The 26,279-nt window shown below is 37.0% G+C and overlaps 1 protein-coding gene across 8 annotated transcripts in view; it reads left to right on the top strand.

Moving 5' to 3' along the window:
- PLCB4 (phospholipase C beta 4) overlaps nt 1-26,279 on the top strand; it is a 461,946-nt gene that overhangs the window by 328,492 nt on the left and 107,175 nt on the right. For 7 of the 8 annotated variants that reach the window (XM_020985786.2, XM_020985793.2, XM_020985777.2 and 4 more), the window contains 5 exons: nt 15,665-15,744; nt 16,856-16,909; nt 23,056-23,137; nt 24,193-24,293; nt 24,944-25,001. In XM_020985786.2, coding sequence (XP_020841445.1) covers nt 15,665-15,744; nt 16,856-16,909; nt 23,056-23,137; nt 24,193-24,293; nt 24,944-25,001 — 375 coding nt within the window. Of the gene's footprint in view, nt 1-15,664; nt 15,745-16,855; nt 16,910-23,055; nt 23,138-24,192; nt 24,294-24,943; nt 25,002-26,279 lie in introns of those variants that run through there. The other variant, XM_020985839.2, reaches the window with a different exon arrangement.

Genomic DNA, 26,279 nt, shown 5'->3' with positions numbered 1-26,279 from the left:
AACCTAACAAGACTATCTGTGATTAACTGTCCAAAGAAGGAAGATGGGTGATAAATGCTAAAATAGTTAGGGGAAAAGGATAAGATCAATAAGTACTATAATGGAAAAAGGTAAGTAGCCTAGTGAATAGAGCAGGGGACTCAGAGTTAGGAAGGCCTGAGTTCAAATCCTATTTCAGATGCTTACTTGCTAACCTGTCAGCCTCAGTTTCCTCATTTATAAAATGGGGATGATAGTAACACCTGCATTGCAGGATTGTTATGAGGGTCAGATATGGAAATAATATATTGCAAGTGTTTTGCAAAGATCTAAATGTCATCTATGAGCATTACTTTTTAATAATATTATTATTAAACTAAGAAAGGAAGGCCTACTGGAAGACATGAGGATGATCTGGGATATGAAAGATGAGTAAAATTTAAATGAGTGGACAGGAGAGGGAAAAAAAAAAACATCCTACTCAGGGGAAAAGGTCCATGGAGCATGGATCATGAAGAAATAACAAAGAAGCTATTCTTATGAGAGCAGCAAGTTTGTACTGGGTGATAGTGGAGAGGTTTGAATGACAGCCTAAGGAGTTTAGAATTTAGCTAGGCTACTTCCTACCGGATGAGTGTCTATCCTAAGCATATGAAGACTTCCTGTGGCAGAATGGGTGGATGAGAACAATTTGTTCCAATGGCCATGAAGGCAGATGAAGCAGGCGCTTAGAGCTTGGTCTGACAAAAAGAAACAAGGTCATCCACAGCATCCTGGACCGTCCCCAGTTGTCCTGATTTTTGCTCTGCCCCTGGACTTCAGTGACTTTGGAAGAGAGGGAGGTTGACGACTTTGTACAACTCTGCCTCACTATAATCTGATTCACACACAAGTCAAGACATGACCCCTTGATGTCATTGGTCCTCTTTGAAAACAAAGGATCAACAACAATAACAACAAGCAGTAGGCTACTAGGAGATTCTAGAAAATCTTGAATACGAGGAGGGAGTTGCACATCACTGAAATTACATTTTAGGAACATCTGTGTATGCAGTATATTATAGGAGACCAGTTAAGAGGCTGTTGAAATTGTCCACCTGTGGGATGATGAAGGCTCAGATTAGGACAGTGGCAGTGGAGATGGAAAAGAGCAGACAAATATGAATAACTTTTCAAGGGAGCGAAATAAGATTTGCTGATGGTATATAGGAATATACTTACAGGATAAAGGAGAGAAAATAAAGAATGTTTCCAATATTTTCAGCTCCAGTGATTAAGAGAATTAGTAGTATATCTAAGGGAAATAAAACATTTGGAAAGGGAAGCTGTGCTGAGCAGAAAATGATATTCCCAACAATATGACTATAAAAATTGAAGAACTATAGATAATGTGTACATGGAAAGTAAGTTGAGAGCACTGGTGAAATAAAGATTAAGAAAAGGAATGTGAGATGGGGAGAAAATTTGGAACTTAAAATCTTGTGGAAAAAAATTTCGAAAAATAAAGCATGGGCAAGATGAAAAGAAAAAAAATAATTTCCCTGGGGTAACTCTAATGATTGTAGGGTATCAGGTGGGGAGTCATTCAATTCATCTCAAAAACATTTGTTAAACATTTATTGTATTCTGGGCATTGTGATTCAAGATGAAATAAAATGTATATATTTACATACGTGTTGTCTCCTTCATTAAAATGTAAGCTCCTTGAAGGTAGAGACCAAAAAATAAAAAGAAAGAAAGCTTATATAATAAATACTAGGCATTATATTGAATAAAAACAGAGAGGGGGAAGGAAGGAAGGAAGGAAGGAAGGAAGGAAGGAAGGAAGGAAGGAAGGAAGGAAGGAAGAAAAGAAAGAAAGAGGCGCCAGCCTCAAAGACTTCCTACTTAATGGCACTTAACTAACAGAACAAGGCTACTTAAGATTGTACTGCCAAAGAGACAGTACCTGATGTGGACAATCACTACTCTACGAATTCAAACTCCAAAATTAATGATGATTGTAGATCATTCACATTTATATAGTACTTTAAGGTTTATAAAATACTTTCCTTGCAATAGTACTGGTAGGTACTACAAATATAACAATAATAGTTGTTGTTGTTATTGTTATTTCCCACTTTCCAGATGAGAAGAGACTGAGACTCACTGAGGTTAACTCATTTGCTCAAGGTCACTCCACTAGGAAGTATCACATATATTCTGCCTGCATGCAAGGGTCATCCCTTTTTATTATCATCTCCCTTACTGTTACCTCATTTTATATACTTTTTATTTGTTTTCTTATTTTGAGAGCTCAGAGTGAAAATAAATCTGGCTGTACAATTCTTCCTCTAAATTAACTAGATTCATTCTGAAGTAAATCTAGTTCTTAAAAATCCTCACTCAAACCCTGAACTAGCCTAGAAGAGCTTTTACAACTCTTTCCAAGGCTGCGTCAGGAAACAGATTTCACTCAGCATAAATGACATGAGGAATATTCCACAGTCAGCTCACTCTGACAATCATTAGCTTTGAATAGCTTTTGTGTCTACAGCAATCATTTTTCCAAAGTCAGTGTAAACTTTTGAATGGGCAATATTTAAATTACCGACACTATGAAGGTAATAGCATCCATTCTCCTTGATGACTCCTTGACAAAGTTAGCAATGCTAATCCTGCAGGTAGAATGCAAAACAAGGAGAGGTTGCCGTGTCCTTGTTGGCCATTCTCTTCTCCCCAGTGTTTGAGAAAGAGACGTTTTGTTTCTTGGGTCTCGTTGTACCTATAAATGATCTGGCTTTCTCAGATACCTTTTACCCTCAAGACAACTATCATTCAAAACAGTGATGGACTTAATGGTAAATTCCTTATGTTGCTGGTGGTGCATCAATATTGTTCTATTCCAAAAAAATTTTTTTTGGTGTATTCTAGACCATGAAAACAATCAGCTAACTCTAATTCTTTGCATTACAAAGTTACTAGATAAGAGGACTGTGACATTCCTTAATATAGCTGGAGTAAAACTATAACACAGGACAAGAATTTTATTTTGGGGCCTCTGGAAGTGGAATTTTTAATTGACTTTAAACTCCTACCCAGTTCAGATACTGTCTAGGATTCAATTGTCAAGCTGATGGCAGGTGAAATCTGCTCGGAGTTTTAGTTATGATTTATGCAGTCATTTGTCTCCAGGTTGTTTTATGTCGTTCAGTATGTGGTGCTAGAAAGAAGATTGGATGGAGAGTCAAAAAATGACTTTTCTAGCTGATGTTATATAGGACCTTTAATGAGTCAGTTAGCCTATGTATGCCCACAATTTCCTCATCTGTAAAATGAAGAGAATGAGCTCCATGACCTCTGAGTCCCATTCCAGTCCCAAAATGTTATGATTCTAATAATGGCCTTTTAAAAGTTTTTAATTTAGCTACATGAATGAAATGATTTCATAGGAGCATCTTTGACCTGAATCATTTTGCCCAAAGTGGCAAGCATTTTATGATCTAGTATTTGTTTAGTCAGGCTTCCTTTTTCTTGTGCAAGTGGGAGCTATTACTTATTCTCAGGAAGAGTTCTTTCCTTGATAATTGACTTTAGTTCCAGAACCTAGTTGACATCATGAGTCAGAGAAATTTCTTAAATGGGTTTTAGAAAACCATTAAAGAATTTTGAGCAGAGTTAACATGGGCCAGATCTGAAGAAACCTAAGAAAGGTTCATTTGACGACAGTGTGAAGTATGGATGAGAAGGAAAAGAAAATGGACGCAGGAAAACCACTTAGGAATCTCTTACACTTATTCAGGTGAATGGAATTGAGGTCTTATCCAAGGATGATGGTAGTGGGAGTTTAGAGGAGATATTTTGAAGTTGAATAGATGGGAATAATTTACTGAATAAAGCAGGTGAGGGAGAAAGTGGGATAGATAGATGATAGATAGATGGATGGATGGATGGATGGATAGATAGAATGACATTTATAAATATCAGCAATGTGCCAGGTACTGTGCTAAGTATTGGAGATAACAAATACAAGCAAACAAGACAGTCTGGTTCTCAAGGAGCTTACATTGTAGTGGAGGAAGACAGCAAATAAGCAGGAATTAGGAAAGGGGAGGGAGTGGCAAGGTGTGGAGGTGGCTGGGAAGTGACAAAAAGAAAAATATTGTTTTCTGGTTATGTGAAGACCTCACCCATTAGGACCCAATGTCCTAGAATTAAGAGTCTGAGTTTCCATCTGGGTTAGGGGGAATGGGAGGAGAATAGGGAATGGTGGGACAGGGGAGGCATGATTGCCAGAGTAGAGGCAGCAGGATATGGAGACAGGGGAAAGGTAGCATTAAGATTTCAACTGCAAGCCCAAATGAATGGCAACATTGACAGAAATAGAAAAGTCAGAAGAGGGAGCAGGTTTAGTGGGAAAGATAGTTAGTTCTGTTTCGAATATGTTGAGTTTCAGGGCCTGATAGGGCAAGCAGTTGGAAATGACCTGTAGGTATATTAATGTATGTATTTGGGGAAAAAAAAAACTCAATGGAAAGGTCAGGTCTCCAAATATAGATTTGAGAGTCATCTGCATAGAGATAGTAGTTGAAACTGTGTGAGTTAATGAGATCATCAAGGAACAGAGTATAGGGAAATAAGAGAAGGCCCAGGACAACCTTTATGAGAGTCATAGTTTGGATTAATTTTATACCTTACACCTTACAAAGTGGTTTTTCCTAGTGTCTTATGAGGAAGGTAGTATGCTATCCCAATTTATAGATCAGGAAACCAAAGCTCAGAGGTGAAGTAAATATTAAAGAAAAAGAAAGAGGATCCAACAAAAGGCACAGACGAGAAGCATTGAGTCCTCTGAAGTAAGAGAATATAGCCTTTCAAAACCCAAGGCAAGAAGTTATCTAGGAGGTAGCTATTGTCAGTGGTGTCAGATGCTCTAACGGGGTCAGGGAGGATGAGGGCTGAGATAAGGCCTGTGTGACTTTGAGAAAGTCAGCTTCATTACTTCACTTATCAGTTTCCTTGTCTGTGGAACAAGAGGGTTGGACTAGATAATCTCTTAAATTCTTTTCCTAGTTGGAATCCCAGGATCCAGTAATCGTATTACTTAGCAATATTGTGTGGTTTGGCCTTCATTCTCGAAGAGGACCGTGGCATCAGGGAAATGATGACATGACTTGCAGTTGACTTTGATTTGAGTGAGGGAGGGCTGTGTACAAAGTCGCCAGCCTCACCTTCTCCTCCAGAGCCATCTGGAGTGAAGCAAAGCCCATTCAGTGAATTGGCCTCTTTAAGAAGTAAGTCAAGGGATGGCCCCTTTAATAGAAGGAAGGAAGGAAGGAAGGAAGGAAGGAAGGAAGGAAGGAAGGAAGGAAGGAAGGAAGGAAGGAAGGAAGGGAGGGAGGGAGGGAGGGAGGGAGGGAGGGAGGGAGGGAGGAAGGAAGGAAGGAAGGGAGGGAGGGAGGGAGGGAGGAAGAGAGGGAGGGAGGGAAAGGGAAAAGAAAAAAAATCGAAGTGGGAGGGGAAGACCCCCAGGATTGCTGGCCAAAAGAGACAGTTACTTATTTATATTCACTCTGACCCAGGAGGGCCCAAAAAATAACCATTAAGTGGTGCTTAGGCAGGGACCTATTGTTGTCCAATCCATGAGATCCAGAATGAATTGAGTTTAAGGTGTGGTCTTTAAGAAAGAAATGTAGTCAGTAAATCCCAAGTTAACTAGGTAGCTTTCAGTCATCAAAATTTATCTTCCTTTGGGCAGAACACCATCAGGAAAGGGGAGAGGAAAAGAGAGAAGAGGAGAGGACAGTGAGAACCTAAAAAGACCTTAGCTTAAAAGGACCAAGGTCTCCCACTGCATCCTGGATCATCTTCAGTCATCCTGATCTATATCTGGGAGAAGAAAGTGAGGCTGGTGACTTTGCATAGCCCTCACTCACTCAAATCAAAGTCAACTGCAAGTCATGTCATTATCTCCCTGATGTCATGGTCTTCTTCGAGAACAAATACAAACCACAACCTGTGAGTAGTAAGAGCTGCTTGAATGGGGACACAGCTAGCCAGCTCCAGTTGGGTAATTCAACTTGTCCTCTCCTCTCCTTTCCTCTCCTCTCCATTTAGCAATAAAGCGCTTGGTGGAAAGGCAGCATGACATAATGGATAAAGAGCTGAACTCAGAGTGGAGAAGACCTTGACTCATATTAGCTTTGTGACTCTGGGTCCAGTCATGGTCCCAGGCAAATCTCAAAGTCTATAAGTTGGAAAGTCTATAAGCTGCTGATCTGCATTTATAGAGTTTCCTCATCCGGAGTTTTCTATACCAATGAAATCACAGGTTGGGTCCCTCTTCCCTACTGCTCTCCTTTCAAAAAATACAAAACAAAGTTAAAATTAAAGGGGCATTGATTACCTCCAAAAGAACTTTCCAGGGACAAGATCATTGTGTCCTGCCTGAATAAACAGGTTGTCTCTCAGAGATCATTTATTCCTCACCCAATTGCCCTTGAATAGCCCAGTAGTTGACCAGGTTTGACTATCATTGTGTCTGTATTCACAAGTATTTTTTTCAGAAATCTATAAACATTAGTTTGGTGAAATGTTTGCTCAGTTTTGTCCATTTCTGGCAGCATCATATCCATGCCTATGTCTACCAGTTTAGTCTTTGTCCCAACATTTTGTTGTTATTGGTCATAATTTGACCGTAGTGGGAGAGGATGGTAATCCTAAACAAGTATTCATCTCCCTTCATCATTTCGTCTTCTGTGGACATTTTTCAGTAGAACAAAGATGTCACCTTCCTGAAGATACCTGGCACATACTGGGTGCTTAATAAATGTTGACTTACTGATTGATTGAAAATATTCATACCATGAATTAGGAAAATAGAGATATGTACTATTTGGCTTCTTCTTTCAAGTTTTCCACTTCGGTTTTGGCAAGTTTGTGAGAGTTGATACTGTGTTCTAGTGCTGAAGAAATTGAAAGTTTCCTGTGGTCTTTCCTCACTAAAGCCCTTTATAGGTTTTAGTTCCCTTGGTTTTTAAATCAGTTCTCCATCCTTTATTGTATGCTCATTAGTTCACTCTTTGATTATAGATTTGTATACCTGGCTTTTCTGAGGTGATCTGCTAGCTATTTTTTAAATACATGTGTTGATCTAGAAGTTACTTCTGATTTTTGCAAAAACTTAGTCAGCTCTTTATGTCCTCACTTATTTTGAGAATGGATTTGACTGATTCAGAAAAGCAATCCAATGAGTCCAATCCAATGAGGCTTTATTACATCTGCTATATACAGGGTATGGTGTTACAGACCCAAAACAAGAAAGTGATCTCTGTCTATAAGGAGTTAAAATGCTACTGGGGAAATAGGATATGTAAACAAATGCTAGACTTAGGGTCAGAAAGACCTGAGTTCAAATAATACCTCAGACCTTCACCAGCTGTGTAACCCTGGACAAGTCACTTCATCTCTCTGTGCCTCCATTTTCTCATCTGTAAAATGGGGATAATAGCATTTATCTTGCAGGGTTGTTGTGAGAATCAAATGAGATGATATCTCTAAAACGCTCTGTAATTACTAGCAGTGATGATGTTGAAAAACGGAAGGGAGCACTGAGATGATGAGAATGTTAAGAGTTGGAGGTGAAAAGAGAGGGAATTTCAGGCTTAAGGGCAGCTAAGTGGCACAGTGGATAGAGTGTCAGGCCCTAGACTCAGGAAGACCTGAGTTCACGTTTGGCCTCAGACACTTACTAGCTGTGTGATCCTAGGCAAGTCACTTAACCCTGTTTGCCTCACTTTTCCCATCTGTAAAATAAGCTGGAAAGGAAATGGAAAACCACTGCAATATCTTTGCCAAGAAAACCCCAAATGGGGTCATGAAGAGTTGGACATGCCTGAAAATGACTGAACAACAAAAAGAAGGCCAAGTTCAAGGAATGATAATTAGGGCAGTGTAGATAGATTCTAGTGTATCCAGAGAGAAAGAGTGTACAAGAAGCCTAGAAAGCAAAGCCACGGCCAGATTGTGAGTGGCTTTAAATGCCAACCTAAGGAGTTTGTATTTTATCTTGGAAGTAAGATTGAAGAAGTAGTATGGCAGGTGTGGAATTAGAGGCCCATGATTCAGATCCTGACCCCAGCTCTTACTATCTTTGTGACCTTCACTACTCTGTAAAATGAGGGGTTTGGATTACATTGCTTCTCAGGCCAATGAAGTTTCCTGGGCAAGGGAGGGACAGGATCAGAACTGTGCTTCATCCTGAACATTAAAGGTACAAACTCTCAGAATACACCACTGGGATATATACATGAATCTAGTCTGACTTAAGACTTAAGATCTTAGAAAATCAACTGTGAGCTTTTCATATATTGAACTGACTTAGATGCAATGATTTTCCTAAGGTGAAATTCACTTTCATCATCCATATATTGCTTATTATTCATTTAATCATTATACAAATGATATGCCATCTGAAAAAATATCTTGGCTCACCAGCAAGAATAAATCTTGAAAATAATATTAATTCTTCACATTTATATCATTCTTAAAGGTTCAAAAGAGGCAGGTGGGTGGTTCAGTGGATAAAGCTTTCTAAAAGCACGGTAGTCTGGTGAGATATAGGTAGCAAATTTATCACTGACTTACAAAGTGACACAGGGTTCCCTATGGATAAAGTCGAGAAGACTTTAGTTCAAATCTAGTTTCAGTTACTAGCTGTGTGACCCTGTGCAAGCCATTTAACTCTATTTACCTTAATCCTATGGAGGAAATGTCAAACCATTCCAGTACCTTTGCCAAGAAAAGCCCATATGAAGTCACAAAGAGTTGGACAATACAGAATGACTGAACAACAACAAAAACAACAAAAGATTGAAAACCATGGGAAGTAGGGGTCAGAGATGGAAGAGAATTTAAAGGCTATCTAGTTCAACCCCTTTGTTTGTTTTTGTTTATTTTAAGAGGAGACCACAGAGGATTAAGCAGGTTAGGTGAATTGCCCCTGGTTACAGAGCTAATGAGTATCTGAACCCAGGATTTCTGACTCTTAATTCCATGGCTCTGTCCTTTGCACTACTTGGTGCCTAATCATAGCCTTCAAGAAATTATATACAAGGAATGATTCCACCCTCCATCAGTGGAATAGATCCACATAAAATACTAGCACTGTGGTCAGCCTAATAGGTAATTTTCCCTTTGAAAACTGAACCAAAGGCTCTTTTTAAGAACTCTCAATTTTATGTGTCCCGGGTAAAAAGACCCTTTCTGCATTTCTCAGAATTTACCGAGTGTTAGCCTCTACTTTGGAGGCAAGTTTAAATGGGACCTGCCTTATCACAAAGTAACACAACAATGTGGGAGTAAACTGCTCTTGTGCCTAAAACTTAGTGCCAGTTAGCTGTGGCCTGTGGAAGGCCGCGTAGGTAGACAAAAGAGCAGCGTCTTTATTCCCTCTCTTCTGTAATCATGATCATAGCTGACAAGGCAAAGATGTTGAATCTTGTGGTCTCTCAACATTTATTTCATGTGGATATTTGAACTGTTCTGCTGGCAAAGTTGAGTACAGGTGTTCTTGATTATGTTAAATGAAAATCCTTTATTTAAATAACCATCATTGACAATCTTGGGACAGCTAAGTGGTTCTGTGGATAGAGAGCCAGGCCTGGAGTCAGGAAGACCTTAGTTCAAATCCAGCCTCAGACACTTACTAGCTGTGTGACCCTGGGCATATCACTTAACTGTCTGCTTCAGTTTCCTCATCTGTAAAATGATCTAGTGAAGCAAATGGCAAACCACTCCAGTGTCTATGCCAAGAAAATTCCAAATGGGGTCGTGAAGAGGTGGAGACAACTGAAATGACTGAACAACAACAAGTATATACATATACATATGTATCTACACAGATATTATATATATGCACACATCCATATACATACATGTATGTAATCTTGAGCATTGCCCAATACATCGCAACTTTTTGTTGTAGTTAAGGATTGTTTTCTAAAAACACAAGTCTGTTGAGATATAGGTAGCAAATTTATCACTGACTTACAAAGTGGTATTGAGTTCCCTATGGCTAAAGTATCAGACATGGTATATCCAGTCCAATAAAAATGCATTAAATGTGTACAATGTGCCAGGTGCTGTGTTGTGTGCTGGGGATATAATTGATAAAAAGAGAGACACTTACAACGGAGAGGAAGAGAAGAAGGGGTACTCAGTATGGAGGCATTTGGTTCCATGGAGTTGAAACCAGATAGGGAAGCAGAATAATAACTAGCGTTTATTTAATGCCTACTATGTGCCATGCATTGTGCTAAAGAGCTTTACAAACATTATTTCATATGCTCCTCACAACAAATATGGGAAGTGCTATTTTACATTTGTGCAGACAAAAGTTAAATGGCTTACCCAGGGTCATTACCCAGTAAGTGCCTGAGGCTGGGTTTGATTTTCATGATCAGAACTCTATCTACTATGCTACCCAGCTGCCTGGTGATTTAATTGGCTAGTGATTTAATTGGTAAAGGGATTTCCCAGATGGGGAAACTCCCTCAACCAATGTATATTGGCACCTTTTCTCTAGCTTTCTGGGCTTAGGTCCCTAGGACACAGAGAGGTTAAGCAACTTAACTTGCCTGGAGTTGTACAGCCATTATATATCAGAGGCAGCATTTGAACCTATGTCTTCCTGACTCCAAGGCCAGCTCTCTAATTATCTGTAAGACATAAGGCATATAGAAGGCGATTTAAGGACTTTCTCTAGTAATATAATTCCCTGAGCTTCCACATAGGAAATAGCAAAGGGAATTCCTCAGAACACCAGGCCAGATTTTTTTGCTCATGTACACATTGTCTAACCACAGTGTGAAGAGTTAAGATTAAAACTGTGGCAAGAATGTCACTGTCTGCTACAGTCCAAGTCAAGGACTACAGGAGATAAACTTGGGACCATTTAAAAAAAATAAACCTTTTCAACCTTTCATTCTCTTTTCCCTTCATTCCAGGCATTTTCTAGTGCCAAAGAAACATGAACTTAATGACTTAGATTTATTCATTCACCTAACAAACATATACTGTATACAAAGTGCACTGTATGTGTTCCTAAGAATGTAGCCCTTGCCCTCAAGGAGTGTACAGTCTAGTAGGGTATATGATATGATCAAGGTTAGGACTTCCTGAAGGCCCCAAATTAGGATTCCAAGGTCTTCCATTCCTAGAGTCTGGAAGCCACACTCCCCCATGAAAGGTCAAAAGAACACCTTGAGACTGAATCTAATGTAGGTACAATCCAGAAAACAAAAAAAAAACACCACCAACACTTCTAAATTCTGTTTTTAGTTCTGGGATAGATGGATTTTCTAGGTGCCTTGATTTTAAGTCCTACCGATAGAGCATGCCACTAAAGACAGTTTCCTATTTTACTGGTTCCTAAATCTCAGTTATCTTACCACTTAGGTACAAATGGAATGTCCAGATCTTTTCTTCTTTCTGTTTGTTGAATCCTACCAATTAAAACAACAACAATGACAATGACAAAGACTACAATGCCACCTTCAAAAAACCTTAAAAAACATATGAATATTGTTAATTGTTGTTACATGTGTTTGAATATTTTCCTTCTACTAGGCTGTAAGTTTCATGAGAAGAGAATTTGTGCCAATGTAGTAGAAAGAACACTAGATTTCAAAGCAAAAGACCTGAATTTCAGTCCAGTAATAGCAAAGAGGCTATTCAGCAAATCCTTTAGTCTTCCCATATGAAGAGGTGGGTATTTGTATTAACTCCACAAAGACTTATTGTGAAGAAACCATTTTGTAAGCCTTAAACCTCTGTACAAGATGCCCCAAAAGTGTTATTGTAGTCTTGAATTTAATTATTGATTGATTATTAATTAATTAATGATTAATTCAATAAATTATTGAATTTATTTAAGCTATTGTAGCTTTAAACCTGCACTAAGATTTTTGGGATACTCAGTATGTGTTAGTCTTACTTAAACTCCAAATTTCCTCTTAATCTAGTAGCGTTCTGCCTGCAGGATATGATTCATACATGTTTGTTGAATGAATAAATAGATATATAAAAAAAAACCAAGGTGATTAGTTTATGGGAGATCCAAATAAGGTACCATATTTTGGTCCAAATCTTGTTAGTGTCATTTATCATAGAATCCACTCTGACACCACAAGGAACAAAACATAGCCAATTCTCAGAGTTGTTAATGAGGATTAATGAGACATATCTGCTAAGGTTTTGTTTGTAGAGAGAAAGTTAAGTGGAAAGCAGAGACAGAAAGATAATTTTGACCAAAAAAAAAATTTATGAGGGGAAAAGGGGAGTTTTTCCCATATAAGTTATTTTGCTGGTCTATATCATCTGAATTGACTAGGTTATGTCTTAGCTTTCCATTTCACTAAATCTGATCAAAGTCAGAAACTAAGCACTAAGCCCTACTTAGACTGCTCTCCTGCAGGTGTGAATACCTGGTAACCTTTAAGACTAATTGTCCAAGTCAGGTGCCATGTAGAGGTTTCTACAACACTCCATTAAAACAATCTGAGAATGCAGGTGATTCACATCTTTGCTTATTTTCAGAAATTCCAAAGTGACATCTGTGTGAAAATTTCATGTTTCTGTGAGTCCGGAAAGCAAAAATTGTTCATTATTCATTTCCCTAACAGTATAACATTGGCACAAAATACTAAGGTTCTACTGACATCTGCTGGCATTTCACCAGATTATTTTTGGAGGGAAAAAAAAAAAGAAAGCAAAGAATCCAGCAATTTGTTAAGTTTTCACTATTATTTACTTTCTGAATTAGGTTTCATATTCATTTGACAAGAGATGGGGAGGACTACAATGAAGATGAATTGAAGAGATTGTGATAGGCCATGATGAAGTCCATATAACATGATCTAAACGAAACAGAACTTCACAGGAAAACAGGACATCTGATTTTCTTGTTCTGGGATCATTTCATTGGTTCTGACACAATCTAGTTACTGTGTGACCGTCACTTTTCTGGACCTCAGTTTCAGCAGCTGAGGGCGGGGACTGGTATATGACTTCATCTTTGCATACCCAATGCTCAGCAGGGGCATAGAGTAGTCATTTAACAAATATTTGTTTAATTGAACTATATCGGTAAAATGAGAAGTTGAATCAGATCAAATATCTTGAGAATATCGATGCCCATTTTGTTATATCCCCCTCAGCCACAAAGTAGAGGAGACATTACTGAATTAAAAGATCTGTAAAACCTCCTCCAGCTGTTCTGAAGTTCCCTAGCCACTTCATTTAAAATGAATTAGATTCCATAGTTAAAATACACAGAATAATTAGAAAAGGGTTTTTGGGGGAAGGAAGCGAAGGAAAGGTAGCTGTCGTCAAATATTTGAGGAGCTGACCTATTAAAGAAAGAAGAATTAGATTTATTCTGTTTGGTACCATAGATGTCAGCCATAAAGAAGTATATTTGGCTTAAATAATAGAAAACATTTTACCAGCAATTAGAGTTATCCCAAAGTAGGATGGGACTCTTTGGGAGAGAATGAGTTCCCCCTCATGGGTAGTTTTCAAACAAAATCTGAACAATCATTTCTCAGGTATGTTGTACGGATAGTTCTTTTTTAATTAGGCACTGGACTATATGACCACTAAGGTCTTCCAACCACTGAAGTTCTGAGGTTCTGGGATTTTTTAAAAGTGCATTCAAAACCTAGCCCCTATGTTCATTTGAATGGTAACTAATATTTTCTGTTGTTCTTATTCAGTCATTTTCAGTCATGTCCAACTCTTTATCACCCCATTTGGGTTTTTCTTGGCAAAGATACTAGATTAATTTGCCATTTCCTTCTTCAGCTCGTTTTACAGATGAGGAAACTGAGGCCAACAGGTTTAAGTGACTTGCCTGAGGTCACACACCTAGTAAGTGTCTGAGGCCAGATTTGAACTCATGAAGATGAGTCTTCCTTACTCCAGGTCCAGCACTCTGTCCACTGCATCACCTAGCTATATGAGTGGCTAAATTGCAAGGAACAGAAAGAACAAGTGAATGAATTCAAAACTTGGAAAATTGGGAAAAGAAACTGGCAAATTCATTTATTTTAGTTTTGGAAGCTGCAGCATACCTCTAAATTAAGAAGCAATTTGTCTCTTTTACTACTGAACAGATCATGTAGGCTTTTTATGTCGAATGTGGGGAAGCTTCATGGGCCTGCGATTAGTGAGGTCAGTAAGGAAGGACTCACTGGTCCCTAGTGAGGTGTTTTCATACTGAGTTTTACATAGGACGTAAAGTCTGATGATAAACACCTCGAGGCTGTTTTGTCTTTTATTTATTTCTCCTATCTCATAATCCAAACGACTGTGTATGGTTTGTTCAGGCTCTCCGTCCTGTTTAGCATGTGTGCTTCTCTGTCCGCACACCATGGCTTTTTGGGTTGTCATTTAAGATTCTCAAGGCATTCCTGATGTAGCAGTTCCTTTTTTAAGTCTAATCAGAGGAAGATGCATCTGGTATGTCCCTCATCTTCCCTCAAAATGATGCTGGTAGTGATATGTTAAAAAAGAAAAGAAAAGAAAAGAAAAGAACATTAGTACTTTTCTGTACCAATGCCTCATCTCCTCACTGATGGTTATTCCATTAACTTTGCTAGGGTCTATGAGGTCTTACCCACAAATAAACCACAAATAATTTGTGCTTTTCAAGTCATAATAGATTCAAAACATTTTCCCCTCGTGAAGGTAGAATAATGACCATTCATATTGTGTACCATTGAAAATGATCTCCACGGGCTTGGGCTATGATCCATTTTAATCCATCACCCATGTCCATTTGATTAAATAACATTTTACTAAGGGTTATATTCTTTCCCTAGGCTCACATGTGTGGCTTCCCTTGATGTCAGTAGGAGCCATGTGCATGAGCCTAAAGGCAAAAGTTGGCTTTGGTTCACAGATTGGCACTTACTAGTATAATGGTCTACATAGATCAAATCCCTTTAAGGCCATACATAACCTTTCCACTGTTTTCTTTGTAAATCTCTGAGGTAATGGCTGAACTGCTGCTGAAGACTAAATCCTAATACAGAAAGTATGTAAGCACTGTGTGCTATTAGCTCCTAGGCATCCTCATGAACACTGGAATATTTTTCATTTTAAGACTCTTCTGGGAAAGAAAGGCAGGTAGATTATGCAACAGACTGCTAGATTAGGATGAAATCCCATAACAAATTTGGTCTGCCTCTGAGTTTCAAGAAATTATTCATTTTCTAAACTGGGAATATTTAAATATGTCATCACTTATGGTATAATATTGTTTAGGAATTACTGAAATTGCCATTAACTGAATAAAGAAGGTCTTGTACTTATTCAAGCTGTAAAGAGAGGAGCTAATAAATCTATCAGAGGACAGCTTTCCATTGTTGGTGACCTACTATTTAATGATGGTTCAGATGCCACATTTATGTGGCTGGAAAGAATGAAAACCATAACCCCTGTTTATTAAAGAATGAAATATGAAAGTGCAAAATGTAAAAGGGAGAGTTGGAGCCAAGGGATTATAGAAATGCTATTTAAGTTAGTTTCTGTGAAGCCGAAAAAGTCTTCTTTTAGGACAAAAATCAAATAAAAATTAGATCACTTAATTTTTTTTCTCTTAGGTTCCCTCATTAAGTTCATTTTCATTTTCTTTTTCTTCCAGCAATGGGTAGAAGGGTTAAGAGCCATCATACATAATTTTAGAGCCAACAATGTTAGTCCAATGACATGCCTCAAGAAACAGTGAGTACTTTTTCTGATTGTTTCTTTTAAAATTGAGAATGTTGTTTATCATACACATATGTGTGATATAGACATATGTTGAGAGAGAGAGAGAGAGAAAGACAGAGAGAGAGAGAGAGAGATGCATCTGTGTTTGTTTTTGGTTGTCATTAAATAGATGGTCAAAGTTGGAAATAAGATGATCTTTTGTGTCTAACCTGAGTCCTGTTCCCCTTCTCCATCCATACCTAAACCATGAAACTGTGGAATTGACTAATATAGTGGTTATATATTAGCATTATAAGGGCATATTTTGACATAATAAGCTTTTCTACCTGGCCTAAGCACTTCTGTGCAGCACATATGAAGCCTTGAAAAGGGGCAATGTTCAGTCTAGAGAACAGTTAAGAAAACTTACTCACCCAGAATTTTCTGGGAGTTTGCTCTTTGGTACATGTGTAAGCTTTTCTAGTCCTTCTGATGACTGAGTCTGAATATCTAGGAACAGATCTTTAGACACAATCCAGCTCTTTTCTACTTGCAACTAATGGGAAATTAGAGCCTTGGAAAAGATAAACTATCAGAATGCACATTGCTAGCACCTTCTTGCTTGACAAAGCACAAGTAAGGCCAATCCCTTGGCCCTTTGCCATATCACTGTTGCTACCCTCCTAATCCTCAACCTTGGGTCACCCCCCACCTTCTACCTTCTCTATTCACAAGCTGCCAAGCTGAGTAAGGTTTCTCATTACAGAGAATCAAGGATGTTCTGCCACTCTGACAATGGCATCCTAGACCTCTAGCAGAGCTAGGAAACTTTGTAGAGAAGTCAATTTACTGCTAGAGCTTAACTGCACAGTTGTACTACCAATGATCCATGTTGGTATGATGAAATACAAAACTCCAAGAAAATGATCTGCTTGACAGATTCTCATAATGAATGCTGTTTAATGGGAATGCCAAATTCTCTGATTAATCTATAGGATTCAATTTTAATCTTTCAGTTTCAAAGTAATTGAGTTTCTTTGAATAAGCATTCAATTAGTTACTGTTTATTTTTTACAACACAAAATTAAGTAGATTGAGATTAGTTTCCCAAAGAAACAGTTAACCATTTTTTTCTGAATTTCAGCTGGATGAAATTGGCATTTATGACAAACACAAATGGTAAAATTCCAGTTAGGAGGTAAGTAAATAATTTATGTATACCGTCTCTCACTATTTTTACTAGTCTATTGTTAGAATCCTAAGAGTTAGGATGTTAGGTAATACCTTACCTAGAATGGTATTAGGATGGGTGTGTGTATTTAGCCACACTTTTATCTCTAGCAAATCACAGCATCTCAGAACCATCTTCTCTTTATATACTTTATCATAAAAAACTACTTATGAAAATTCACTCTATTCTTTCTAGAATGTTATCTTCAGACTAGAATGGAAGAGTAAATTCCAAACTCTGATGAGAATGAGGAACACGGGAAACCTGACTTCATTTCAAACTTCAAAGAACTAGGTTTAATAGGACTTAGACTTTTTTTATCCTTCAGCGCAAGGCATGTTCATCTCTTTTCTCTATGTTGATTTTTGAAGGTAGCGATAGAGGTGTGGAGATGACTTTAAGCTTGGATGCTAGGGATAGCTCTTATCCAAATCACCTGAGCATCTTTTTCTATTTATTTTTAAGAACGAATTGGTAGCTATAGAAAGTTGTTTGCATACAGGACAACCAAATTCCAGAATAATGTTTTTATTTCAAATCCTAGAATTAATTCTTACCCATGTAACCCATCCACTGTTTTCATAGTTCCCCCAACCGAAGATGATCCTTCAAGGTAACCTACTAGAAGGAGAATCCTAGAACTGGCCTAATTCTTACTGATGAGTCTTCTGATAACAAATAGAGTGAATAGTGGTATATGGTTCTTTGCTACTAAAGAAAATGTTGCTATAAATATTTTATGTATATATGTATATTTGTGTGTGTGTGTATATATATATATATACACAATGTATTTTTGTATGTAGACATATATATTTGATTACAGAGTCTTATATTTTTGTATATATATATGTATTGTATATAAGGGCATATGGTATGTATCTGAATGTCTTTGACCTCCTTGGAGTGTATATATGGCAGTGGGATCACTAAGTCAAAGGACCAACCCTTAATTTTTGAAAAAAAATTTTTATGTGTAAGAATGATATTAGCATTATTCCCATGTTTCTACTCTCAAGTAATTTAGTAACATGAACTAGCTTCCATAATATATTATGACATCTCAAATACTCAAATGATCCCCTATTTCCCTTGTATGAGTGCATCCTGTACCTATGTGGAATGAAGCCCTTCTCTGTCTGTTGATATCTTGAATTCCCATGATGGAAGAAATTGTGTTCAGACCTTATGGCATTGATCATCTCTGAATTTATAACAGGGCTGTTGCTAGAGTTAAAGCTATTGAATCTCTTGATGTGCTATGCTCAAATCCTCTTCAGACCAATGGTTCCTACTTGTGTTCCACTGGTATAGTCTTCCAGAACTCCAGATTACCTTCATACCACAAAGGTGGAGGGAGTCATTCCACAATGGGGAATGCTTTAGTGAGGGAAATACAGGGGGAAAGTAGGAAAAGTGCAAAGAAAGGAACACTATTTGAGTGCTTTTTAAAAATTCTTCTTTCAAGTTCTCATCTTGTAATAAATTCCTCGGTTGACAAATGTTCATTAACAGTTTTCTATTCATTTTGCTTAACTTGCAAGTGAATGTTTTATGCCTAGTTCAGAAATTTTAAAAAATAAACTCATATTTAATAATTTTTGAGAACACTTTAGTTAATCTTTATTTTATTCAAAACACTTTGTTCATTTGAGTTATGGTAGCATAACTGTTTAGTATATCCCAGTGTCCTGAATCTATAGCTAAATAAACAGTGCATTTCTTATTTAAAATCAATATTGAAAAAGTTATCTAAACTTTGTGGGAAAAATTATATTGTGAAGCTCAGAAATGCAACTTGGAACTATGTTAATAGATAAATAGATCTATGTAAATAGATAAATGTGTATAGCTTCCAAAACAAGGTTTATTCCAGAACATGGACAAAAGTGAAGCAAATAGGTTGTGATTGGGCCACTTCTTAACTAACCAGTATAGTTTCATTGTCAATAAATCTCCTACTCACTCTCATTGTTGTGCAGGGTCTAGAGACTTTTGTGATTCATGTGTGATTCATATCTTTTTCTGGGCTATTTCCATACAAAATCATTATTATCTTTATAAAGTAAATAACTAAGGTATTTTGGCATATACCACAGACCTATGTAATCTTGGCTCGTGGCTTTTGATGAACTGCTCATGCCAATATTAACAGGTGCTTGACACAGGACATCTGTTATTTGGGAGTGGAGGAAAGGGGCAGGAGAGAGGAGTTTATTGGAGTTGATGGAAGATTTTTACGAGGCCAGAAATTGTGGAAGGATCTTCCGGTGTGCAGTCTGCCAAGAGCTTGGTGGAAATTTTAGTGAATGCTATAATAGATATGAAAAGTAAATACTTTCAAAATGTCATTTCAGTTATGATTACATAACACTAATTTTCAAAATCTTTAAATGGAAAATATTAATGTGGTTTGCACTGTTTTTACAAGGAAGCTGATACTCAGTGTCATGATATAGATTAGGGATGGCTATACACCAATGGCACCACTGAGCAGACCTCATGGTTCAGGTGCCACATCTAGAAGGTCAAGAAAGTGACAAATTGAGGAATTTTCAAATCTTGTTTCTCATTTCTCATTATGTCTGTCTTAGGAATCACACACAGAGTTTTATATTCTTCTTTCTCTCTGTCACTGTCACTCTAGGTCTCTGTCTTTGGCTATCTACCTGTTTGTATCTGCAACACAAACTCATAGTACTTCTCATAGTACTTTTATCTCTACTTGCCTTCTTACTTCTCTCTTTACTTCTACCTTTCCCCAATCTATATAAGCTGAATTTATGGCAAGAGTGAGAGTCAGAAAGTGAGGAATGGGCTGAGGAATGTAGGATGATGAACACTTCTGCCATTTGCCTCTAATACTTTTTCACCATCACTTGCTTTACCTTACAGAAGGCCTAGGGGAAAAGATGGCAGTGAAGAGCAGACTTGTAGCTAAAGCAGAAGAGTTGCCCTGTTAGCACCTTTCCAAGAAGAGCTGGTTTTGTAGTGTCCTCTTTTGGTATATGTTGGTATCCTATGGCTCCATAAAAATTAGTGCCACATTTCTTCAAGCATGATATGTGATATCTGTTCCAGTAGAGTGTAAACCCCTTGAGGGTAGATTACTGTTTCTCTTTTGTATTTTCATCCCTAGCACCTAAGCATCTTGTACCTTAATAAATGCCTGTTGATTGAATAGTTGGTCTGCCCAATTAAACCGAAGCTATACGACATGTTCTACATTGTCTCAGTTTAGCTATAACATCTAGGATTTAGGATTTTGCTAAAGATTTTTTTATGCTTGACCAAGAGTCATCAAATCATTTGATATTTAGTATCCAATCATAGAATATGTTAGGGATACCTAGTCAAGGCAGCATGGTACAGTGGAAAGTATGACAGATTTGGGGTCAAAGTACCTGGGTTCAAATTCTAGCTCTGCCACTTACTAGCTCTGTAACTTTGGGCAAATCACAGCCTGTTTGGGATTCAGTTTCCTCAACTGTGAAATGAAGGAGTTGAAGTTAGATAAATAGCCTCAATAGTCCCTTCCTGATCTAAATATGGGATTCTATGGTGGGTGGGGGGGATCCCAAAATTCTCTGCAATAACTAAAACATGTATGTTAAATATTTGAAAGTCCATATAAACTTAATTTTGTGATAACTAACTGAATTCAAGTATTTATGTCCACTGGTTTGAGAAAAAGCTGAGGAATTTTGGAATCTTGACAACGTCCACTCTAGGAATGGCCAGTGCCTAGTTTCTTTGTGTCATGAAGGTACACCATGAGTGAGGCTTCCTCTCTGTGCATAGATCCATAAATGAGAATAAAGAGCTATGGGCTCACCAGTGACTTAGTAGTCTTCATAGATAATCATTTCTATCCACTTTAAACACATTAAAATTAAGCTTTTTGGGAAATCTTTGGACCCCACTGGAAACAGAAAAGCTTTGTATGAATGCCCAATAAATCTACCCAAAGCGCATTCCTCCCCATATGTTTTGGGAAATCAGAGTCTAGAGCTGAAGTGTCTATTCTCACATTCACTGTGCTTGCAGTAGAAGGTTGCTATCTTCTCTAGCGTAAGTAGCTGAGCTGTATGAAAGAGCGGGAGGTTAGTAGAGATCATTAAAAACCTGATTATACTCAGATAGTTCTCTGGCTTAGATGTCAAGCCTACTGTCTCCAGACGAAATTAAGCCTTTGACCTAAATTGTGGATAGACTTGAAAAGGAAACTTGAAGAGTTAACAAGCTCTTGATGGATAATCTGAAGTATATGCTCTTATAATTGTTTAATGAAAGCCCTTGGAGTGGCTGAGGCAGAATTGGCAGCAGCTTATAGTATTTCGGTGTCTGACATTTCTTTCTTTATCATCCTGAATTCATTTTAAGTTTTAATCAAAGAATGTGTAATAAGATATTTGCTTCCTACACATCTATCACCATCAGGAAATTTGTACACCAATGTGTCAACTCATAAAGTTTTCTCTTCACCTTCATCAGTCACTAGAGTTAAGAGGATGCAGCAATTTTGCTCACACAGAACTTAGCAGTGGTGAAGAAGCTGTGGCAAAATATGATTGAACAGTTACTAACAGATTACTAGATGAGTCAATCCTAGATAAAATTGCTTGGTAGAGAGACAAGTGGTAGAGAGAATAGCCTAGTTTGATGTTGAACTGGAAAAACACTTAATAGCAAAATATCCTTTCTCTGGTAACACAATAAAACTGGGCTGTGCCTCAAGTGCTGTTACATTCCATAGAGCTTCATAATTTTATTTATTTTCTAAAATCTAAGTGGATTGAGTTAGTAATGATACTGTTGCTAAAACCTGTTACCTTCCATTGATAATGCGATTCCACTAATGTTTATTAAGCTCTTTCTATATGCTTCCTATCCTCCATTAAATACCAATTCAATTCATCATATTTTTTAACTTTTGATTTATTTTTAGATGGAATTTTTTTATTCTGAGTTTAACACCTCCCCCACTCACTAACATACTCTGCGATCCAGTGATACCGACTTCCTTGCTGTTCCTCAGACTTTATACTCCATTTCCTGACTCTGGGTATTTTCACTGGCTGTGCCCCCTGCTTCAAATTCTCTCCTTCCTCATGTCCACCTCCTGGCTATCCTAGTTTCTTTCAAAGACTTTCCTGATGCCCTGTAATTCTAGTGTCTTCCATCTGTTGATATTCTCCAGTTTGTCCTGTTTATAGCTTGTTTATACATAATTGTTTGCATGTTGTCTCCCTCATTAAACTGTGAGCTCTTTGAAAGCAAGAACTGTCTTTTACCTTTATTTTCACCCGTAGCATTTAGCATGGTGCTTGGCATATATTAGGTACTTAAACAGTATTTATTGACTAATCACTCATCTTTTTCCTCCTAATCTTCCCATCTGTTCTTTAAAAACAGAAAGACAAAAACAAAAACACTCTTTTAATCAACATTTATTGACCCACATGTAAGGCACTGTGGTATATGCTAGGAGATAGCAAAGGAAAGGGTCTTTTGAGATCATGTAATCCATACCCATTTTGCAAATAAGGAAGCTCAGGCTGAGAGAGGTGAGATATTTGTTCAAGATCAAACAGGTTGGTAGCAGAACCAGTGATGAAAGTAAACTGCACGGTCAGACCACTGTTTTCGATTTAGGAAGCCTTTTGGTTTTTCCCTGTTCTTCAATTTTACCTGTTACTAGAAGGAGCATTTCTTTTAGAGGGAAGATTTATTTCAGTTTTTTTTCCTAAGCTGTCATTGGCTGGGACAAAGAGGTAACATGGCAGAGTAGTTGGAGACTAAGACTTGGCTTTGGGGAGATCTGAATTAATATTGATTCTGACACTAGCTGTGTGGTCACGGGCAGGTCATTTATAACCTCTCCGAACCTGTTTCCTTATCTATAGAGTTGACATAATAATGCCTCTTCTACCTACATTGTAGGGTTGTTGTAACACTTAAAACATTATGTGAACTTCAGTTGTTATTTATTGTTGTTGTTGTTACTATTAAGTATGTTGGGGAAGTGAAAATGGTTGGGGCTTGTTTGGCAAATAAAAAATGCCAATACGTGAAAGTAACATCATTTCCATTTTATTTCTCCCTTTCTATAGTATTACTAGAACTTTTGCATCAGGTAAAACAGAAAAGGTGATTTTTCAAGCACTTAAGGAGTTAGGTCTTCCCAGCGGAAAGGTATTTATGAAGTTATTTTAATAATATACTGCTGTCTCTTATTTTTAACATTATAAATATGTCATGAATTAAATCAATTGTTCCAAACACCTAGCTTTGCATGCACCATCTCTCCCATGAAAAAACAAACAGAAAAAAACATAAGTAGGAATTGATTGGTTTGCATCTCGGCATACTCTAGTAGGTTTAATGCAGGTATTTTAAAATTCATAGATGACTGTTTCATCATTTTTGTTCTCTTATCCACATTAAGAAAATTAAGTTTAAAATATCTTTTTGACTTAGAAAAGCCATTTTGGCTACAAAGTAGGATGTTGACTATCAACAAGTTTAACAGAAAGATTAAGTAAATACTCATGTATTTTGAAAGCAAGTTTGGCCCAGTAGACTTTTATAGAACTCCAAGTGTCATAGATATTGCTAAATTATCAAAGCTCCCAATGCACAAGATCTTTCTTCATATAAACCCTCTTTATTCCTCTCTGTTACCTTTCACATATAGGAGAATCAAGCTCTTAGTATTGTTGATGACAAAGAGAATGAATGTCAGTGTTGTTACTTAAGCAAATCTTGCTCAACATAAAACTAAACAGAAAATAAAGGCGTTCTGTATTTTCCTAAAGCGTTTTCTCTTGGTTTTATAAAACTGTCAAAAGGAAAAAAATAACAGAATGGTGGCCTCACTTTGCCTTTAAAAAAAAAATTCACCTACAGACAAGTACTGGCTACACAGCCATCAATACTGGCTAGAGAATGATAGTTTCTCCTTACTCATGTTTCTTTCAGGTGTATTTGAGAAAGTTCCAACAGCTCTCTGCAGTTTTATATCTGGCTGTATGGCAAAGAAAAAAGCCTAGCCACCTGTGTTCTAATAGAGTCAGCTCTCACTCCCTGTAGAATTACTGCTGAGATGCACTTGGTTGTGGCTAGGCTTTTTTGCCTAGCCACATGCACAAAGTCTTTGAGATTCCAGTGGTAGCAATTCATTGCCTTTATCACACCTTCACTGAAAAACTAGTGCTGAATGGATAATCTATCCCTGCATTTCTTTCCAGAATGATGAAATCGAGCCTGCGGCATTTACATATGAAAAGTTTTATGAACTAACACAAAAAATTTGTCCTCGGACTGACATCGAGGACCTCTTTAGGAAAATGTAAGTTGTTTTTTTGTTTTGTTTTATAGAAAGTGACTCTTAAGCTGTATCATTCTCATTTTAGGTTTTTCTCATATTTTTTGCCCCTACATTTCAGTGCATTATGAATAGAGTATCCAACCGTGCCTGTTACTACTTTATCCTACACTAGCAGGCAAGGTCAGGGTTATGTTTCCTTCCCTTGATTTATCAATGTAAAAGTTCACTCCAAGTTTTCGAGAAACTTTTACATAAGTTAAAGGAAGCACCTGGAACTTTTTTTCTTGCATTGGCTTTACTAACTCCCTGTAATTTTAACCTGCTCTTTTAGGTTATTAACACATTTTGTAAACTAACTAGATTAAATATGGAGTCTTATTATATTATTGGAAAGTTCATTCATTCAGAATTATCTAAAGTGGATGACTTACATGTTGTTTTTGAATTTAACAGTTTTTAATTAATTACTAGGGAAAAAGAACAGCAAAAGTCTTGACTGTGGTGCTCATATGGGAGGGGGTTTCTTACAAAGGGTCTTTGGCCTTTAAAAGAATGAACAACTACTTAGAAAATAGGCTTAGAAAGGATTATCAACAAATGTCAACATGTAAATCGTACCTACTATAGCATCATATACAGAAACTTACTTTTTCTAATAAATTTCTTTTCAGCAATGGAGACAAAACTGATTATTTAACGGTAGACCAATTAGTGAGCTTTCTAAATGAAGTAAGCTTTTTCATACATTAACTACCATAAAGTCTGTCTGCAGTGGCTTGCTTCTTCCAGTTCCCTCATTGCATGCATCATGCCATCATTGGCTTTGCTTCTGACCTGCTGATCTTTCCATTATGGCATCCTCCAGGTGCAAAAATCAGCTGCAACTCTGTGTGTTCTTGTGCTTTCTGTGCGTTGGCTTTGCCACTTGCTTTTTGCTGATTACTTGCTGTGGTGTGTAGCTGTTACTGTGTCTATAAATTTTTATAATATTATACCCATTTAATTAAACATGTTGATGTTCTGTTGTCAGATATTATTCAAATGTGTTGAATTGTTTGTATTGATCCTTTCAATTAGAAAATGATTAGTTTATGACATTGTAGTTTGATTCTCCATTGCTAATTGTGATGCATGGATTAAAAGTATTTTTTTAGTAGATTGCATGTAAGGATATGTAGAGTAGAATGAAATATTTTGATAACAAACTTAAAGAATTACTAGATTTCCTGACTGTTATTGTAGAGAAAAGGCTAATTGAATTTTAAGTATGTTTCTTTCTTACTTTTACATTTTCCAACCTAATTTTGAGTCAGATTAACTTAATACAGTTTTAACTAAATTTACATGAAAACAGGATAATAAAGTATTATAAAAGCAAGTGAATGTTCCAGATTTTTGTACCAGCAAATTATATTTCCATATCCTTCACATTTCCGAAAGCCTTTTTCCTTGAAAACCACCTAGAAATTTTGCTATCATGCAGAGTAGTAGATCAATGCATTTTTTTGTTTAAAGGTGATATTTATGTATACATATGTGCATGTATATATTCATATATGTGTATATATATATATATATTCATATATGTATAAATATATATTAGTCATCACCAGAAAACAGACAGAAAACTAAAGGCAAACTCAATGCCACACATGTAGCAAATGCTTGATAAGTCACAATAAAAAGGATAGGAAATAGATTAGATAGGTTATTAATATTTAACATCTTATTGCCACTCCCCTTTCTTCTTTTTACCATGAGTTTTCAGTGGATTTGTATTTTATTTATATTTGTACTTTAGGAATTATGTTAATCAGGGCTTTAATATGTGTAATATAAAGGGAAGATACTGTTTAATTTAATATAATTCAATATTTATTTTACTTAAAATTTCTTTTTGAGTTGTTATGTGCTCTACTCTTTCTTAGTCATGCATATGCTATGCTTACAATCTTTACCCAGGTATTATCCACATTCTTATATTGTAGATAATATAGAAAAGTAGAT

Source organism: Phascolarctos cinereus, unplaced genomic scaffold (genome assembly GCF_003287225.1).
Source record: "Phascolarctos cinereus isolate Bilbo 61053 unplaced genomic scaffold, phaCin_HiC Scaffold_2;HRSCAF=192, whole genome shotgun sequence".
NCBI classification, from domain to species: domain Eukaryota; kingdom Metazoa; phylum Chordata; class Mammalia; order Diprotodontia; family Phascolarctidae; genus Phascolarctos; species Phascolarctos cinereus.
The sequence above is the reverse complement of the archived record's forward strand: the minus strand, read 5'-3'. Positions and strand labels throughout refer to the sequence as shown.